This window comes from Lagenorhynchus albirostris, chromosome 6 (genome assembly GCF_949774975.1).
Source record: "Lagenorhynchus albirostris chromosome 6, mLagAlb1.1, whole genome shotgun sequence".
Lineage (NCBI taxonomy): Eukaryota > Metazoa > Chordata > Mammalia > Artiodactyla > Delphinidae > Lagenorhynchus > Lagenorhynchus albirostris.
In genome coordinates, this window is record NC_083100.1 from 88687817 (window position 1) to 88708945 (window position 21129).

Consider the following 21129-nt stretch of genomic DNA (forward strand, 5'->3'; position numbering starts at 1 on the left):
ATGATTTCCTTTGCTGTGCAGAAGCTTTTTAGTTGGGTGTAGTCCCATTTGTTTATTTTTACTTTTCTTGCCTTTGATTTTGGTGCCAAATCCAAATATTTCTAGTCATAGAAATGACACTTAGGATTTATGTATTAGCCATGAAGTTATGATATTAAAGTGAAGATGATATTAAAGAGAGGGAAATTGGAAGTAAGGCAGGTGGTTTGGATATATAGTATCTCCTGTGCCAAAAAAGTAAAGCAAGAAAGTCTAGAGTAAAGTAGGAAGGACACAAATTAATAGTTTTATTGTGACAGCAACCATAGAGACCGAGGACAAAAATTTAAATGTGAAATACTGGGAAATTCAGAACTAGAATTTTATATACATTGTATTATAATTTAGTATAATCACATTGTATCTCCATATGCCTTGGAAGATATATATTCACTCTATTCCACTAATTGGACTGATAACTGGACACTCTAACCTAAATTTTTTATTTTCTGTGTCTGGTATATATTGGGAATTTACAGCATGTAGTTGATACTTATGGGCATTTACTGAATAACTACATGGGGAGAAAGTTGTTTCCTTAGCACAGAGGGAAGTTCCATAAATAAACATATTTGTTACTTTTTTAATGAGCAGGAACATCAAAATTGTAGGTTTCCCTTTAAGGTAAAAATGAATAATTTACATTTATGAAGCCATCTATTCTAAATATATTTGTATCAGAAGAACACAGTTATTAATTGAATAAATTTTGAGTATTAAAAAACAACACAAAAACATCATAAAGGTTTTATGATAAACCCTTCTTGAGCCATATGTTAGTTTCTGTTTGGATAATGAGATCTGGTCTTGCATGATTACGCACTAGTAAAAATGGTTTCATCATCATGACTGTAAAAATAAGAAAGGTACACACTTATATCATGTTTTATTTAGTGCTTTACAGATATTACTCTCAATCTGCACAAAGATTTTCAGGAAAAATCTTTTTCTGAGAGGCTTTCTCACTTCAAAACCACATACCAACTATAAATCTTTGTATAATTCAGATTTTATCTGCTTCACATTCATGGTTAACACCATAAGAACTATCTCAGTACTTAGAACATGTATGGTTATTTAATATTTTCCTAATTCTGTTTTAGTTACCCACGGAGATAATAAAATATTTGAGTAAAGGAGTATCATTTATTTATTTGTGTTAACTACAGAGTCTAGCTAAGCCCTTTATAAGAACAATATTAATAATTATAATAATATCACCTAACACTAATTTTCATTGTAATTCCATGAAGATGATTATTAGCACTAATAACACTAATTTTCATTGTAATTCCATGAAGATGATTATTAGCAATCCAGTTTTACAGATAAAGAACCTAAGGCAGGGCTTCCTTGGTGGCGCAGTGGTTGAGCGTCTGCCTGCCGATGCATGGGACACGTGTTCGTGCCCCGGTCCGGGAAGATCCCACATGCCGTGGAGCGGCTGGGCCCGTGAGCCATGGCCGCTGAGCCTGCGCGTCCGGAGCCTGTGCTCCGCAACGGGAGAGGCCACAACAGTGAAAAAAAAAAAAAACAAAAAACCTAAGGCAGAGAAATTCTTCAAGGTCTAATAGCCACAGGATGATTGCCCAGTTATCTGACCTCAGGGAGCGTGACCGCAGAGCTCTTGCCTAAACCACTGTGCTCTACTGGCAGACTGAGTTCTTGTTTATTGAGATTCTCCTTGGAATTGTTATATCAAATCTCCAGATGGCGGTAGAGAGTCAAGTGTTACTGACAACATTCACATGGGACAAACTAATTCTTAGCTTCTTGGAGTTTGTAGTCTAGAAGGAAAACAGACTAAATTAACAACTAGGATCAATTAATTATTATTATAATGGACATATTTTGAAAATAAGAGTATAGTAAATATATTTTAAAAAGTAGCGTCGTGTGGTCCTAAAAGGTCCTTGGGCTTAACTTAATTCAATTCCTTCCTCTGTCACTCACTAGCCTTGTTACCTGAGGCAAATTAATTAACTTCTGGGTTCTTATTTCCTCATTTTCAGGTTAGAGCAGCTAGAAGTAAGGAGGGAATAAATGGGAAACAAGATTGGGTTGGAATCAAACCATGGTGGGACTTAAAAAGTCCCCTTACAAAGAAATTTATATTTTTATCCTTTAGGATAAATGGTTCCAGGGATGTCAAACTTAAACGTGCATCAGAATTACTGGAGGGATCATTAACTCACATATTTATGGCCTCTACCCAAGATATTCTGATTCAGTTGGTCTGGAGTATGACTTGAGGTTTTGCATCTTTAACAAATCCCATGGAATGCTGATGCTGCCTTAAGAACCACTGCCCTAAAGGAAGGAGAAATACATTAAAAGTATTTGGTCAATGGAGTGAAAAGAGCAGATGTGCATGCTGAAACTTGACTTCATCTGTACAAGGGGCAGACTGGAGAGAGACAGAACTACAGTAGGAGACTGAAAGGATGCTACTTCAGTAGATGAGGAGATAGCTGATACCAGGACAGAGAGAATGGTAGAGTTGAGATATACTTAGAGGTGAAGTCAGTAAAACATAGTGATAGAGATTTGTGGAGTAGGGGAGTTTGGGGAGAAAAGGAAAATTTGGGATGTCTTTATTTTTCTGGTTTCTGTAATTGGTTTCACCATCAAAAAGTGACATAGAGACCACATAAAGGAGAGGTCAGCAAAATTTTTCTGTAGAAGGCCAGATGGTAAATGTTTGAGGCCCTATGGGCCATATGGTTTTTGTTGAACTACTCAGCTTGGCTGAGGTAGTGTAACAGCAGTCATATGAAAAATGAACGAGCGTCGCTGTGTTTCAATAACATTTTATTTATGGACAATGAAATGTAAATTTCATATAATTTTCATGTGTTATGAAATGTTATTCTTTATTTTTTTCCTACAATTTAAAAAAGTAACTCATGGACCAGTATTAGCCTGCAGGCCAAAGTTTGCTGACAACTGATTTAAAGGATAAACTGAAAACTTACACTTTGGATATATGGAATTTTAGGTACCTCTGGGACATAGTTGAGTATTCAGGGTTATAAAGGCAAGAAGAGTTTGGGCTGGAGCCAGAGCTTTTGTAGTCATTCAATTGTAGGTTGAAGACAAGAAAACAAATGAGATTTCCTAAGAATATTACAGAAAATGAGAAAAGGACAAGGACAGAACCCTGGAGAAAACTAACATTCAAGAGAAAGACAAGAAGGATGCTGAGAAGAGGGTGGCCAAGGGATTCTAGAACCAAAAGAGAGCACAGTCAAAAAAAGTAAGAGAAGAGTTTCAAGATGACAGTGGCCAAAAATGTTAACTCTTTCAGAGAAGTCAAGAAAGATAAAGACATATAGCACAGTATTCATTAGATTTGGCAACCTGGAGGAGGGTCAGCTGCAATTTTATTTAGAACAATTTCAGTGGAGTTGTTTGCATATGACCTAGTGATCCTAAGTATGTCTGAGGCTAGATATTAGTATAAATGTCCAAGTCTTTTTACTAAAAAATATAACTTATTAAACAATAGTACTATATTCTTAAGTAACAAAATGTAAATACAAAGAAAGACAACCTTCATAGCAATCAGCTTAGGAGACATAGTCTCCATTTATGTCTGTTAATATATGCTTTATGTATATAGGCGCTCCTACGTTTGGTGCATAGATATGTACAAGTGTTATATCCTCTTGCTGTATTGATCTCTTTGTCATATGTAATGTCCTTTTCCTTTTGTTACAGTCTTTGTTTTAATGTCTGTTTCATCTGATATGAATATTGCTACCAAGCTTTCTTTTTGTTTCCATATGCTTGGAATATCTTTTTCAATACCTTCACTTTCAGTCTGCATGTGTATTTAGATCTGAAGTTTGTCTCTTTTTTATTGTTTTCCCTGCTGTTTTTTAGTATCTCTTTCTTTCATATAATTATATACTATCAGTAGGAGATTTTTTTATTATTATAATATTTAAAATGGACCTTAGCTTAAAATACTAATATTTCTAAGAATGGTAAGGTGGTGTGAAACAGTTAAAATGCTTCCACCTTTATTTGTTGATATCAGCAGCTTTGAAGGGGTGAGATTTCTGACTGAGGCAAAGTGAAAGGCAGGTGATAGCAAAGCAAAGAGGAATTTTTGAGATTTGAGTAAATTTGTTAGGCTTCTATGAGGTCTTAGAACATTGTTCAGTACTGAGAGCCTAGTAGTAGAGAGAGACAAAATTAGCAATGAAGAGGAGAAATAAGAGTTGAAACAGGCCAAAGACATGTTGCTACCTCATTCCAGCTATTAATATGAAAAATCACCATGGAACTCACTTTCTACTCTTATACCTCCTTCCTATAACAGGTAGTCTTTTGCTTCCTCTACCAGTTATATAGACTAGTACCTAATTTAATTTCTCAATAAATCTTTCTGTATCATCTTTAAACCATATTTTGAATTAGTGTGTTTTGTTGGTTTACCTGAAAAACTTAATTACCACTTTTAGCATTATTTCTTTGGCAAAATAGAATACAAATATCAAACAACTAAACTGTAAATGAACTTATATGCAGGCAGTTAAACTTAGCTGCGTTATAAATTGCTGTTTTTAAAATATGGTACCATACAGTGTACCTTGGAGCAGTGGAAAAGATTAGTAACAAAGAAATCATAAAATTCTTTCTTCCTTGGTACTGGTTGTTTGATTTACTTGCCTCAGTTGTACAAATGTACGTGATTATGCACTCTTCATTCAGATACATTAAGATGCAGAATCCGTAGTTCTAATCCAGGATCAGAACTTCTCAACCTCTGTACTTTTCATATTTGGGGACAGATAATTCTTAGTTGTGAGGGGCTTTCTTTTGCATTGTAGGAAGTTTATTAGCATCCTTAGCCTCTATCCACTAAGATGCCAGTAGTACCCCCAGTTATGTCATTCAAAAATGTCTCTAGATATTCCCAAATATCCCCTGCGGGGCAAAATCCCCCCTCACCCCCACTGCCATTGGTTGAGAACCACTGTTTTAGATAAAAATTTTCGTGATTATTAAATCATTGTATTAAATCTTTGATTTGCTCACACAAAGCTTAATAAAATCTAGTTAATCAGTGGGAAAAAATCATTGTAAAGATAGAAACTTTTCTGACACAGATGTTTCTTCTTTTAAATTATACAGCAAGTGAAATAAACAGCAAGTCAGAAAGACATATCACCTCTTTAGAAAATCTGAAAGTTCATTGATATTTTAAGATACACTTCACCAATAAATATAACATGATATTGCATGTTTGACTTCACTCTGTTACTGAAAAGTGTGCAGAAATAAATGAAAATAGTATATGTGGCTTTTAAAAAATTTTTCTCTGAAATACAGGTATCTATGGAAGATCATATAAGATTTTTAGATTTTTTTTCTACTTCATAAAAATATAATACAGTATAAAATTAATCTGTAAAATATAATTTGATGAAAGTAACTCCTGCATACCCAGTATTGCTGGAAACTGGTGAAACTAAAGCAATAAGAATGTCTTGTACTTGCACACATTTTGTTATATGTGTGTGTTTTAAATAAGGAATTCACTCTAGTTCTTCAACGTCAAATATTAAAATTACAATTTCAAGATATTTTTCAAAGGGAAAATAGGAGTAGGGATTAGTGTTTAATTGTAAGATCCTTCTGAAACTTCACTTCAACATATTCTTTTCTAAAAGGAAAATTATAGATACATTGTTTTCTTATGTTAGTAATTGTTTTTGTACCAATAAAGTTCATTAACAGGATGAATGTTAGTTACTATCAAAAATGACTACACAATATTCCTCTTATCTAACACATTGGATCCTGACATTTTTCTGCTTTGAGCTTAGTTTTATGAGGTAAATAAATATTGTACATATTTTATATTGCATCAACATATATATTTTATTTGATCTTACTGGATAAAATAATTGGGTTTAAGTGTTTATTTTTTGCTGATGAAAAGTGGACTGCAATTAAACATAGTATGCATGAAATATGAAATTATCTTTAATGATATTGTTTTCTTCTCAGAGCATACATCAGTCTTGTATGATTGCATAATTAACATTTGGTTCTCCAGTAAAGTATTGTAGTTTTGCATTATTTAGTCTCTTCACCTACAGGTATGAAGTGCTTTAGAAGTTTAATTTACTTTTGAAATTTTAGATTGTTGCCTTTTTAGAACATGTACACGCATACATTGATGAGTATGCATATGAATCCAAATATCTTTAAGTCTAACACAATAATAGATACCATAGAAATTTTAGGAAAAAACGATATGTATGTTGATAAGTCATAGTTCCTGCCAGCATAGAATTTGACAAACTAAGGCTCAGAATTTGACAAACTAAGGCCCTCAGGCTAACTTCAGCCTTCTGCCAGTTTTGCAAATAAAATTTTATTTAAACGTAGCTATACCTGTTGATTCACATATCATTTCATGGCTGCTTTTTGCTGCAATAGCAAAATTGAATAATTACTAGGAAGAGCATAAGGGCTGCAAAGGTGAAAATATTTACTATCTGGCCTTTTACAGAAAAAAAAACTTGCCTACCCCTGATTTACCTAGAGAGACCACAGTATACTGATATAAAACATATGAATATATGTCACAGACAATTAGAAAATAAGACAGTAAACAATAAATGCCTAATGCCTTGTATAGTAATAATTAAAACTAATATTTAGTGATGGAATAAATCAGCATTAGGTGGCTTCATTAGAAATGAAGAAAATGTTTTGTGAAAGAAAAATGACTTGAGCTGATTCATGAAGGAAGGATAATGAAATTCTACAGAAAGAAAAGTACCTTATGTGAAAGTGGAAAAGGACAAGCTACAGATATTCAGAGAACAATAAGGCGTTCTTTTTAGCATGTGCATAATGTGTATGTAGAAGGAAAGTGATAGATGAGGCTAGAAAATAAGATGGTATCTTAGAAAGAGAGATTGTTATATTTTTGGCAGTACCATAGAATACCAGTTACATGGTTGTAGTGGTTACTCAAAAGTGATGAACTAAAACTTTATGTTGGAAGAGGAGAGAGAAAAATGGAAAGAAAGGAGCATGTAATAGGAGAAGTCTGATAATACTTGACAACTTATTAAATATGGTAGTGAAAGAGAAATTAAAAATCCGAGAAGTAAAAAATGCTTTGAAGTTAAAATTTTGTGAGTTTAGAAGACATGACATCTTTAATAATAAGAAACAGTGGATCAGGATTTAAAAAAAAATAAGCTGAAAGGAAAAAGAGCAGCAAGTAAGCCAGTGTGGCTAGTGCTAAGTAATCTTGTGGGAAGTGGTAGCAGATAAGATTTGAGACTTTGTGAGGTAGCTAGTGAGAAGCTATCCAAGATTTTTAAGCAAGGCAGCTATATGATCAAGTCTTTTTTAGAAAAAGAACTGTAGGCAATGGGAAGAGACTGAAAATCAAGAGATTTTTTAGGAAGTTAGAGCAGCAATCCAAGCAAGAGATGGAGAGAACCTAAATTGAGCCAGTCACCATAGAATTAGAGAGAATGGTGTATGGGTTTAGAGTACGGATTCTTAAATTCTTTGGTGCAAGAACTATGTCTTGTCTACTATGATATCCAGCTTTTTAAAACTAAGCAGAACACTGAGGTGCTTCCTAAATATGTATTCAGTGCATAGATATGAGGGGTGTTACATGTATCTGAGGTTCTTTTTTTGGTCACCTTGAGTTTTGATAATATGAACAATCAGTAAACCCGGTCTGCACACCTATATATGCATTTCATCTGTTAAGATTGCTTATAGCATTCCATCGACTGCTCATCCCTTTTCCCATCTCCTAGATACAATAAATGGGATAGCCTTGGTTTGGTAGGAGTTTACAACCTCTGTATTGATATTGGACTTTGCAATAGTATTTCTCATAAAATAGTTAATTACTTTATATCAGGTGTTGGCAAACCTTTTCTGTAAAGAGCCAGAAAATAAATATTTTAGGGTTTTGTAGGCCAAGTGGTCTATGCTGAAACTGCTCAACTCTGCTATTGTAGTGTGAAAGCAGCCTAGATAATATGTAAACTAATGAGCATGGCTATATTCCAATAAAACTTTATTTACAAAAATAGGCAGTGAACCAGATATGGCTCCAGGATCCACATTTGCTAATCCCTGCTTTATATTAAAATGTGAGTATGTGAACCAAATTCCTTAATTTGGTAATTAGAATAGGTACCTGTTTTAATGCATGATTAGAAAGAAACTTCAAAAAGATTTAACACCACTCTTTCAAAGTGAGAAGAGATAAAAAGTGAAAGAAGTTTTTGTGGATTTTTTCCATGCTGTGAAGCATAAAATATTGTGAATATTACCTTACAGTGTTATCATTAATACAGATATTGGGCTACAAAGTCAATGTATTTTTTACTTTAGTATGAATATAGAAATTTAGTATGTCATCATTGATTTTTAAAAGTTTTTAATCACAATTACAGGATGTTGAGAAGAGCTAGTATGCTTCTGGGCTAAAGATAATGATGTTCAAAGTGAAATCCAAGTACCTATTATTGAGCTATCATGGATTAGGCTTTTAATTCTTTGAGAGGAATAGCATTTCCTATGTCAATGTTTTTAAACAAATTTCTCCTCTTCCTTCTTCCTTTTCCTCCCTTTACTCCTCTTAATTTTTCTGTTTTTCTCCTTCTTCCAACAGTGCCTCTTCATTTCACCACCTTTTCTGTAACATTTTTCCTCCTTAAAAACCTTCCCATCTAACCTCTTGCTTCTCTAACCTGCAGTTCTTTAGAGACTCCAATTATGATAGATGAAGTTAAACGGGAAGAAAGTAGAATATGTGGCATTTTATACCATGTGACAGAGGGACATGCACTCCTACAGAATCTCTCAACTTTAGCTTCCAGTATTTTCTAATAATTTTTGTTCTTAACTGATGTGCTTCGGAAAATGTTTCTGAGTCTTTCACTTCCATTTATTTATTTATTTATTTTTAAATTTTTATTTTATTTTATTTTTTTTTGCGGTACGCGGGCCTCTCACTGTTGTGGCCTCTCCCGTTGTGGAGCACAGGCTCCGGACACGCAGGCTCAGCGGCCATGGCTCACAGGCCCAGCCGCTCCGCGGCATGTGGGATCTTCCTGGACCAGGGCATGAACCCGTGTCCCCTGCATCGGCAGGCAGACTCTCAACCACTGCGCTACCAGGGAAGCCCATCATTTCCTTTTATTTACTTTTTAAATCAAATACACAGACATGAATTGCTTTTGTTATCTTGTGGGGAGGGTGTGAAGACTGGCAAAAGCCACGTTGAGTATTTATTAAATTCAGTTAATTTTTCTACAATTTTTATTATAATCTATTGATTTTTATTATTTGTGCTTTATAAGTCTACAAGACTAATATTATTACACTGAGCAATAGATCCATTTGTTAGGAAGATTTTAGTTGAAAACTAAAATATTGCTGGTGGGATCAGAAGGTATAACTCTTTCATGCCTTCAACTGACAAACATAGTTCTAAAGAATTTATTCTACTAGATAGTCTCTATAAAAATGAGATTTGAAAGAACAATTTGATCAATTGACATTAAAATCTTATCCAAAAGGCATGATGACAAAATAAGAAACACAAAAGAATGAGAGAATGACATTGAACTGCAAAATTTAATATTCCATTCTAAATTTGAATATATCATGTTATTTATACAATGGAATATAGTAAGTATGAGTATGTGGAGCAAACTTTAGCCATGGAATAAGTTAATACAGAAAAAAAAAAAGAAGTAGATGTCATTATAATGAAGGAAGACAAACATGTTTTTCACATAGGCCTCTGATTTGAAAAAGAAGAAATGGCCTGAAGGGTTATACAGTATATGTAACAGCAGTTTCCTATGGAAACTGTTCAGAATGTCGTGCTAAGGGAAGAAGGGAATCTATATGCTATGGTAGGAAAATAACGACATCCACTGGAACTCCCAACACTGGCATGATAGTCTACCTGAGTTTATTTTATACTAAATGTGATAATTATTCCTGATTATTTCTCAGACTAAATCCTTAAAAAAATTTTTTTGCTTCTAAAGCAATAGAATGCATACCATTCCTCTTAGAGGAAATTGAGGGAGTTATCTTAGTTGTTATCTTCAAGGAGGAAAAATGTTTTTATTCATGAAATTGTTGTGTATGATTGTCTCTTATTGTCATATTAATCACTCCAGTAATGGGTGCTATGTAGGGAACTTCACTTTGAATCATTACGTGAATAACCCTTGTCAAACTCAGAGGTTCCCTAATCTAGTCTTCCTTCTTTACTCTTAATATTTCACTGTGTAATTACAGCTCCCAATCCGTGTGCAGCTAATGATGGCAGAGGCCCCTGCTCTCATATGTGTCTGATCAATCATAATAGGAGTGCTGCTTGTGCTTGCCCACACTTGATGAAGCTTTCCTCAAACAAGAAGACCTGCTATGGTAAATTTCTTACAGTTCTTATCTAAACTCCAAATTGAATTCTCTCAAATTGTACTAGCATTCAGATTTTCCTCAAAGTAAAGCGGAAGAGGTTTTTAATGTCCTTAAAAACATTAGATGTGGTGCTATTTTCAGACTCTGCTGATTCATCTACTTTTGGGGAGACTGACGGATTCTTTAAATATGTGATATGCTGCACTTTGCTGTTTATTACCTTATTCACTTTTTTTCTTTCTACTTTCTTATTTGGTGTGTTAGCAGAATTTATCTCTACGAAACAGGAAGATTTGTAAGTGAAAGTGCATTATCAGAAAATGATGATGTAGGTAGCCTGCATAATAAAGAGGTACTTAACGGCTTTAATCTCCTCCTGCTCTTCTACAGTTACTTTAGCATCATTTTATAGGGTATTATCAAGTTGAAGGGAGAAAATATGAAGTAAAATATGTAACTTGGAAAGGTTTGTAAAAAATACTTAAACAGCATATTTAAACAAAAATGAAAATAAAATTTGTGAATGAAAACCAGACTGTGGGTTCTTCAGAACCTTTTTTTTTTTTTTAGATTCCATATATATGTGTTAGCCTACGGTATTTGTTTTTCTCTTTCTGACTTACTTCACTCTAGATGTATATGTATAGCTGATTCACTTTGTTTTAAAGCAGAAACTAACACACCATTGTAAAGCAATTATACTCCAATAAAGATGTAAAAAGAAAAAGGACACAATAAAAGTTGGTGGTTGATAATAAGATATGTTGGGAACTGTGCTTTAACTGTACACAATTTAGAGGTGAATTCAAAAAAAGTGAAGGTACCTTGAACTCTACATAAGGTTTTTGATATAAAATAATGTCATGTGTAATTACAGATAGAGATCTAATTTACATACCTCATACATATATTCTACATTCTTGAATATACCAAGTTTGCTCTGGATTTTGGGCTAGCTGTTCCCTCTTTTAAAAACACTCCTCTCTTAGATTTTCTAATTGTAGGCTCCTTTTTGCTATTCGTCACCTTTGTGGAGGGCTTCCCTGATGACCTAATTTACAGTAGCTCTCCTACTGATATTTTCTTGTTTCTGGTATTCTTGTTTTTGATATTTCTTGTTTCTGTTCTTTATTTATTGTTTGTCCCTCTTAGAATGTAAACTACTACATGAGAAGGCCCTCATTTATCTCATTTACTTCTGTTTTCCAAGGACCTGTAATTTTGATTGGCATATAGGAAACATTCAGTTAATATTTGTTGATGTTAAATAAATGGTTGCTCTCTTATTAAGTCAAATGTATTTTTGATGTTGCTACCATGCCTTGGAAATTAGAACTTCTCAAATAACTTCTCAAAAAATAATCAGACTATGGGTTTTTTTTAGTTTTGTTTTGTTAGTAATTTTTGTTTATTTGCAAAGCACTTACTTTTAAGGGCAAAAAGAGTGTATTCATCAGATCTTAACTCAGGAATTTAGGCACTTGTGGCTTTACTTAATTTTATACAATAATACCATATCTCAAATATCAACAATAACCCCAAAGAGAAAAACAAGAAAATAGAACATCTGTGACTCCTATTTCTATTAAATCTACTAATATTTCACAAACTCATTGCAAGACAGGTGCCTATTTAAGTACAAATGATAGAATGCCTCACAATATTAATTACTACAGATTCACAAAAATTTACAGTACAGCATGCTTTAACATTATATGAACCCTAATTTTGATAGGGAAAATATAAACATGATTTTTAAAAGCAATGTTTAATCTCATTTTATTCAAAGATAGTATAGAAAAAATGTTCTTAGATTCCTTCAGAAAGCACTTAATGCACTGCAATATTGTTATAGTTATAAACAAAGAACAAATATGGCTGTTTGACATTTTTAGAGTTCATGTCCTTTAACAAGTTTGTTTGAAATTCTAAGATCAGATCAATTACTGATAATTTCTTGGCATTTCTAACTAAAGAAAAATGACTTAAGGATTCTAACTTGCTTTACATTTGTTATTATTAAGTACTTTCATTTAAAAATAGATAAATCATTTCTGCCTTCATGTTTCTATCAAATCTTGGTCATGATTTTCTGGTGTTAAAAACCTATTAAATCATCAACAAATAATATTTAGAATTTCTAGACAGCTTCAAACTTGCCAAGCTTATAAAGAAAAACACATTTCTATTTCTTTTCTAGAAATGAAAAAATTTCTTCTTTATGCAAGACGTTCTGAAATCAGAGGAGTGGATATTGATAATCCATATTTTAACTTTATCACGGCCTTTACAGTCCCTGATATTGATGATGTTACTGTGATAGACTTTGATGCATCTGAAGAACGTTTATACTGGACAGACATTAAGACACAAACCATTAAGCGGGCTTTTATTAATGGAACTGGATTAGAAACTGTTATTTCTAGAGGTAAAAGATTTTCACTTTACATCTTAAAAAATGTTTGTTATTCAGTTTGTAATAATTGCATCTCTTTTGTATTCTTTTTCTATTATCCAATTCTATGTTGTTAATTGAGAGTTGGAATTGATTATTCAGAGATTTAATAATATGCTATATCCTAACAATTGTAGAATGCTATAATTATGTTGCACATAGTAGTCTGATAACTAGAAATTTAGTTTCACAAGAAGAAAAAATTTCAGAACAGATAATTTGCAGATTTCTAAATAAACAGATTTGAAGACTCCTTTTTGCTGATGCGGGAAAAGTTGTATTTGCCTAGAGAAAATATAGGATATTGGTAAAGACTTGTTTCCCCCTCTGGTTCAAGCTTGTTATCAACTTTCTTTTGCATGTATTTTTACAGAACTAGACTAAACAAATAAGAGAGAAAACCTGTTCCTATCCACCTCCTGACCCAGCAGGTTGAATCACAGGTTTTCAGTAATGCTATTGATTAACATTAACCAAAAAAAAACACGTTTCCCAAAGTAGAAAATATAGCCGAAATGAAACATACATATAAATGCAATGGCTGAATTCTAAATATTTAGCATTGAATTATCTTCATTTTTGCTTAAATTTTGGTATAATGTGATTTCTGGGTCAGTTATCGTTTTAGTGAGTGAATCTTAGTTGAGCACCTGCTGTTTGCCGTGACTGCAAAATCAAAGAAGACACAGTTTTTCTTCAGTTTCATGCCCCCTAGGCATGATAGAGTGATTTGAAGGAGGATGGAGGAAGGCATGATCAGTGATCCATATAGATATATCAAACTCCTCTGCCTTGAAGCATACTGACAATTTAAAATCAGACCTTATTTGAGCAATGATCAACTTCTTAATGAAAGCAATAAGAAGTGCAGGTTTTAAATTTACAGTGTTTTTCAAGAGTTTCCACTGGCTTGAGTACCATTAGTAGATCTGAAAGTATTTGAGCACTCAGGTGCTCTTGTATGTATGCTAGCTCTTTACCCATCTCAGGCTAGTACTGTTAATGCAACTTGAATAAATTGGTTATAAGCTTGTTTAAATATTGAATTACAAACTTTCCCTAAGAGAAGAGCCTTTCTAAAAAAGCTAATGCAAAGATTTCCTTTTTGTGCAGGATTTTTTTTACAGGAGCAAGGGAAAAAATAATTATCGTTAGACTAGATTTGAAAACACTACCTGGTTAATGATCATGAAAAATCTTGAGAGAACAGTTAAAGCACATAAGGTACTCCCAAGACTGACAGTCAGTTTGGTGGTCCTCTCACAAGAAATTGATAAAAATCTAATAGAAAATTGTTCACATACTTTATCGTGAATGTGAAATACTTTCCAAAGGCTCTATGAATTGTATAAAGTAAAACATGGTCTATCTCAAAAAAAATTGGGGAAAGATTTTCTGTCTCTAATTGTAAATTGATAACTAGTAGTAATTTGGTGAGTTTATCTTTGAGAAAAATCACAGACTTAGCTCCATTTAGCAGACTCTGTTTACAATTATTAACCAAAAATTGAGCAATAATATTTTCTCACTAATAATAGATATACTCATTAGGATCAATAATTATTAATTCAGGCATTTTGAAAAGTATTAGAATATGTTCTATATGATAAGAAATTGAAGAAGGGTCAGTATAGACTGAATAGTATGAAGTACAGAACAAGAGGGTGTTATACGAGCTGATGGAGCTAAAAAAACAGGAACCAAATCATGCCAGCCTTTATAGGATAACTCGTTGATTTTTATGTTAATACTAAAAATAATGGAAACTTAGGAAATGTTTTAAGCAGAGTACAACTACATGATTATCTTTGCTTTGGAAAAGATCACTCTAGATATTATGTGTAGGGACTTCCCTGGCGGTCCAGTGGTTAAGACTTTGCCTTCCAATGCAGGGGCTGCATGTTCGATCCCTGGTCAGGGAGCTAAGATCCCACATGCCTAGCAGCCACAAAAACAAAACATAAAAAATATATAGATATTATGTTTAGTGGAAAATTGAAAAGGTCTGGGTTGGGGGGTAGGATGAGCAGTAGACTCTGGGAAACAAGGCTGCTATAGTGGTTTTAGTAAGAGGTGATGGAAGCCTGGACAAGGGTGTAAACAACAGAGATAGTGAGATGTGGAAAAATCATTGAGGTATCAATGAGTAAATATATGGAATAACTGAATATGAAAGTTGAGGAATAGACATTTTCAAGGACAACTCAGTTTCTGGCTGCCCCACAAGTTAAATGACGTTGCTTTTCCCTTTCTTCCAAAGTGAAACCTTGTTAGGGACTGATATGTCCTTCCATTAAAAAGAGAAACTTGAGAGGCTTCCCTGGTGGCACAGTGGTTGAGAGTCCGCCTGCCAATGCAGGGGACACGGGTTCGTGCCTCGGTTCGGGAAGATCCCACATGCGCTGAGCGGCTAGGCCCGTGAGCCATGGCCGCTGAGCCTGCGCGTCTGGAGCCTGTGCTCCGCAACGGCAGAGGCCACAACAGTGAGAGGCCCGCGCACCGCAAAAAAAAAAAAAAAAAAAAAAAGAGAAACTTGAGATGAACTTTTGACAGTTCAGTTTCTGAATTCATCAAAGTATCTTAAACCCTGCCAGTAATTGTACTTTATTTTATGCTTTCATCTTTTAGATTCCTTGTAAATGACTCTTTGGCCTTTCTCTTACTTCTTATACTGTTGGCCGCTGTATTTTCTCACTTCATTGTCTTCCATCTGCTGGAATTTTTCTTGAGACACTCTTCATATTTTCCTCAGCCCAAGTCTAAGGTGAAACCACCAAAAAAAAAAAAAAAAAAGGATCGGGCCCCAAATCAGTGAGATCTAGATTTTGGAAACAGTCCTTGAAGTAAAGTAGAAAGTTTAGACAGGGAACATCTGTTGTTTTGCCTATTACTGAATAGAATTTTCAACTTTCATTTTCACCCAGGAAGCCTTTTGGTGGAAGAATGTCAACATCTGTGATTTAAAAAAGAGGAGAGTAAAGGAAAGAAAGAAAGAAAGGCGAAAATGATACCTATAAATGCCATTCCATTGAGAACTGTGTATCTATAGCAATGGGTGCTAAATGAGCAATACTTCCCACATATATTCTTTATCTTTTAGTTAGAAAGATAGAAATGCTATTTTAGTTTACTCCATGGGCTTTTTTTTTTTTCTCACACCATATTCTGGATTTTGTATCTGGGATGTTGAATGGGTGGGGAGGTAGCAATTATTTCACTAAGACAATCTATAACCTCAAATCTCAATAAATAAACCTCAACCTTTATATCTGGTGAGAGTGAATTGTAAACATCTAACTAAAGTATAAGACTCAATGAAATAAGGAGGTTAATAAGGTGTAAGCCACTTCTTATAAAATTAGCCCAAGGAGTACTGAGTTCTTACATGGGATTACTAAATTTCCCACTTAGGAGGAGGTGGTGAAATGAGGGTTCTGGAGGAAACTGTAGCAAGATCAATCTGGTTAAGCTATCAGTAGGCACAAAGATCTGGACATACATACATACAGAGGAGCAAGCAGTGAGGGGCAGATAGATCTTGTAAAAGAGTAAACTAGAAGGTTCATATCATGGCAGATCACAGAGGGTCTTATACCAGAGGAGCTGTTTTTGTTTTTTGTTTTGTTTTAGTTTTTTTCCCTCAAGACAGTGGAAAGCTGCTGAAGACTTTTACAGATGGGTATAGGTCATTCAAACTCTTTTGAAGATAAATCACATTATCAACCTGATAGTTAGATAAGTGAGAAATTATAGACAAGGATACAACTAGAAGGTTACAGAGATGTTCCAAATCTGAAACAAAATTTAGATATAAGAAGGTGACAGACACCAAGAGTAGATGTAGAAGTAATTGAACCTGATGAATGAAAGAGAGGTGAAGTTGACCGAATTATTGGAAAGATATTGGAGACATTGATCCAGATGAAAATAAAAGAAGAAAGCTTGCTTCAGAATTTTTTCCCAAATCAGCATTGAGTTGTTTCTATAAAATAGGAATAATTATAGGTTTAGGACATTAAGAATATAAAGATTAGTCAAAAAGTTATAATTCTGCCCCTATGTTCTCTCAAAAAAAAAAAAAAGATTGGGAATGCATACATATGTGTTAAAAGTGACAAAATCAAGGCCATGGTAAATGCTCAATTGTTCAGAGTTGGAGAGGCATAAAATTAGGGTGAGCATACAAGGCTCCTAAAGTATTTATAATGTTCTTAAGCTGGATCATGGATTTATGGATGTTTTATTAATTTGCATACCATGTGTTATATATAGTAACATACATACACATATACATGTATGTGTATTTGTATGATCAGTTTTTCATAAGTGCAACAAATAGAATATTAATATTTACAAAGTTCCCTTGAGAAAGCTTTTTACAAGCATTACCAATTTGATTTTTTAAACTTTGCTTCTAAGAACAGTAAAATAATTGTCCAGAAACCTACTGCAAATGAGTTTTGATTGGATGAAACCATAACTGCCCTCAGAAAGTTATAAGAATTGGGATCACTTCCTCCTTTGAAGGCATGCCTGATTTGGGGTAGAAGTCTTTGTGTTCACACCCAAGAAGCTGGTGTCAGCAGGTCCACTTCATAAGGAAAAAAAAAGATGTCTCACAAGCAGAGAATTGACAGCCAGTCCTTTTTCATTTAGATTTCTCTACATTTTAACCGATTTGTATGCTTACCTCCATCCCTCTTTCATTTAAGGCCTTCTTTCTGTAATCTTTTTTCTTCTCTCTGAATTACATCCTTTAATGTTCCTTTAGTTTAGTGAGAATCTGTTAGTGATAATCTGATATAATATCTGAAAATATATTTATTTATTCTTCTTTTTATAAAGATAATTTTTTTAAACTGTAGTAAAATACCCATAACATAAAGTTTATCATGTTGACCTTTCTATTTTTTTTTTAATTTTATTTTTGGCCGCACCATGCGACATGTGGGATCTTAGTTCCCTGACCAGGGATCGAACCCGCACCCCCTGCAAGGGAAGTCCCTTGACCCTTCTTAATTGTACAGTTCAGTAGTGTTAAGAATATTCACAGTGTGTGACCAATCTCCAGAACTCTTTCTGTCTTGCAAAATGAAATTATGCCCATTAAGCAACAACTCCCCATGCCCCTTCTCTCATCTCCTGGAAATCACCATTCTATTTCTGTGTCTATGAATTTAACTTTTCTAGGTACCTCATATAAGAGGTATCATATAGTATTTGTCTTTTTGTGAATGGCTCATTTCACTCAGCATGATATCTTCACGGTTCATCCATATTGTAGCCTGTCAGTATTTCCTTTCTTTTTAAGGCTGAATAATATTCCATTGTATGTATGTATCACAGTTTGTTTATACATTCATCAGTCAATGGACATTTGGGTTGTTTCACTTTTGGCTATTATGAATAATGCTGCAGTGGACATAGGTATATGAATATCTCTTTGAGACCTTTAAATTCTTTTAGTCATATACCCAGAGGTGGAATGGCTGGATCATATGGTAATTCTACTTTTAATTTTTTGAGGAACTGCCATACTGTATCCCACAAGGCTGTACCATTTTAAATTCTCACCAACAGCCTGCAAGTGTTCCAATTTCTCCATATTCTTGCCAATATTTTTATTTTGTTTCTGTTTTTCTTTTGTTTTTTGTTTGTTTGTTCATTTTCTACAGTAGCCATCCTAATGGGTATGAAGTGGTATATACTTGTGGTCATGATTTGCATTTCCTAATGATTAGTGCTGTTGAATATCCTTTTGTGTTCTTGTTGGCCATTTCTATATCTGCTTTGGAGACATGGCTATTGAGTTTTTGCCCATATTTTTGTTGATGTTTAAGTGTAGTTTGAAAGACAATGATGGTTGAGTACAAATTCCAAGTTTAGAGTTACTTTCTATCAACCCTTTCCAGATATTATTTCGCTATCTTTTCACATCTCTTATTGCTGCTGAGAATCTCTGTCTAATTGTCATTCTTTTTTGCGGGATGTGTCTTTTCTCTCTAGATGCTTTGAAGATCTTCTTTTTCCTCCTGATAATATTTTTATTTAGCAACCTAAAGTGTGTTGTACTTCCTTTGGATCATGTCTTTCATCAGCACAGGAGGAAAAACCCTCAATGGTCACTGATCTGACCATTTTTTTCTAGCCTAGTCTCTCTGTTCCTTCCTTTGTAAACTCTGACTAGGTATGGTAGGTTATTCATTCTAACCTCCAACTCACCTAATCTTTTTGTTTCTCTGTGCTTTCTCTGGCTAACTTCCTTCAATTTGTCTTGCAGTTCACTAGCTGTCTTGCAGTAACTATTGTCTAACCTGCTGGGTAATCCATCTAATGAATTATTTTTTTTAATATTTGCAAGTTATTTTTGCTTCTCATTTATATATATTCCAAGAAGATTTTTTAAAATATTGTACCTTGCTTATTATTTTGAAGCATATATTTTTCTTTAAAACATTCCACGCATTTTTCTTTATCTTACACATAATAATTTTAAAACATGTAGGCTTTGGAGACTTAAACCTATTGTTTATTTTTCTCTTTATTCTTGGTCTTATGTCTCATTTCTTTTAATTTTTTGTTTTAATTTTTTGTTCTGATCAATTATGAGGAGATACTCAGTCTATGGAAATTGTGAGGGCCTGGGTTAAAAATTTTTTTTCTTCCATAGAGGATTTGAATTTGCTTTTGTTGGAGGGAAAAGGAGTGACGATAAGCGAGGAATCATTTTAGTTTGATTTCTCCTCTACCCAACCAATGAATACCTTGTTTATATACTATTAATCTCTTACCTAAGTGTAGACCTATGCTTAGAATTGTTTTTTCATACCCAGGAAAGAGACAGAAAAAAATGTTTTATATTTATTTTAAAAATTATTCTCCTTTTTAAGTAGGCAGATTTTTAATTTCCCACTCACCCAAGGATGTAGATCCTTCTGATATCCTGGGATTGTTCTTGTTTAGCTCTGCTACTTTTTGTGAGTTTAAGGACTGAATCCTCTTGCACTGAGCAACTAATAATCCTGGAATCTGTACATTATCATTACAAGTTTTGGTTCCAGTGGCAACACCAAATCTGTATTCCCACTTCCCTTCCTTTATGATTTTAGCTAACATACAAGTGTGTGTTAGCACTTAGAGATATTCCTGTCTGTCTTATGATCTCAACAATGCATTTAAAAGTTACAATTTAATATACATCGGGAATTTTGTGGCAATGGAGGGCTTTTATGAATATCTAATCTGCCTTTCTTCAAGAAGTGAGAGTCCCTGGAAATAGTAAATTGAACTTTCTGAGAAACTTGTTCAAAGGTCTTGGCCTGACTTACTTGAAAACAAGAGTTGAGTCAATTCATTATTTTAGTATTTTTATTAAAAAAAGAAAAATATCATTAAACATATTGCAGTTTTTATTCTTCCCCCCCACCCCTTTACTGTGAATTTACCAGGACGCTCGAAAACAATGAGACTTGGGCATTAGTGGTGGTCAGAAAAGACATAAAATTTATCTTAGGCATAAAGCTGATAATTAGAAGCTCCAAACTAATGGACAGGAAGAGGGTGAGGACAGAAAATGAGAATTGAGATTGCCTGAGTATATGTTTAGATATGTACTCCTGAAAATACACTTGAGGATCTTACATCTGATATTTGTAGCTCAGCTCACATATCCTTAAAATTATGGATTGTGCATATCATGAATTCATTCATCAATTCATTAAAAATATTTATTTTGAAGGCAATGTTGTATACGTTTGGGGTGGGGAGCTATAAAGATAAATTAGCAAGGAGCCCACCTTCAAGAAGTATATGTGAAAGTACTAGTATGTTAACAAATAATTATCACATTAGGTAGAAAGGGATTGACCAGATATAGTCCTGTTGAGTTACGTAGATAAAGAAAATCTTTATGGCTGGAATATATAGGAGAATTGATTAGGTTTTTGTGGTTGAAGGATGATGTTGCCTATCAGCTGGCCTGTTCTGCATGAGATTTAGAAAAGTGAAGATGTGATTGGATGTGAGGTCCAGGTAATTCTATACAGATTGGAAAGTTTAGGACAAGGCTGGGAATCTGAGAACACATCAATATGACTGAAGTGTAATAAGATAATTGGCTAAAAATAGTGAGAAATAAGGTTGGAAAGGTAATTATATTCAGATTATACAGAAAGCCAGGCTAAGGAATT

At 33.8% G+C, this 21129-nt stretch overlaps 1 protein-coding gene across 1 annotated transcript in view; it reads left to right on the forward strand.

Annotated features, from left to right (window-relative positions):
* LRP1B (LDL receptor related protein 1B) overlaps window positions 1-21129 on the forward strand; it is a 1442028-nt gene that overhangs the window by 836190 nt on the left and 584709 nt on the right. The window contains exons 28-29 of the mRNA XM_060151186.1: window positions 10360-10491; window positions 12686-12913. Coding sequence (XP_060007169.1) covers window positions 10360-10491; window positions 12686-12913 — 360 coding nt within the window. The remainder of the gene's footprint in view (window positions 1-10359; window positions 10492-12685; window positions 12914-21129) is intronic.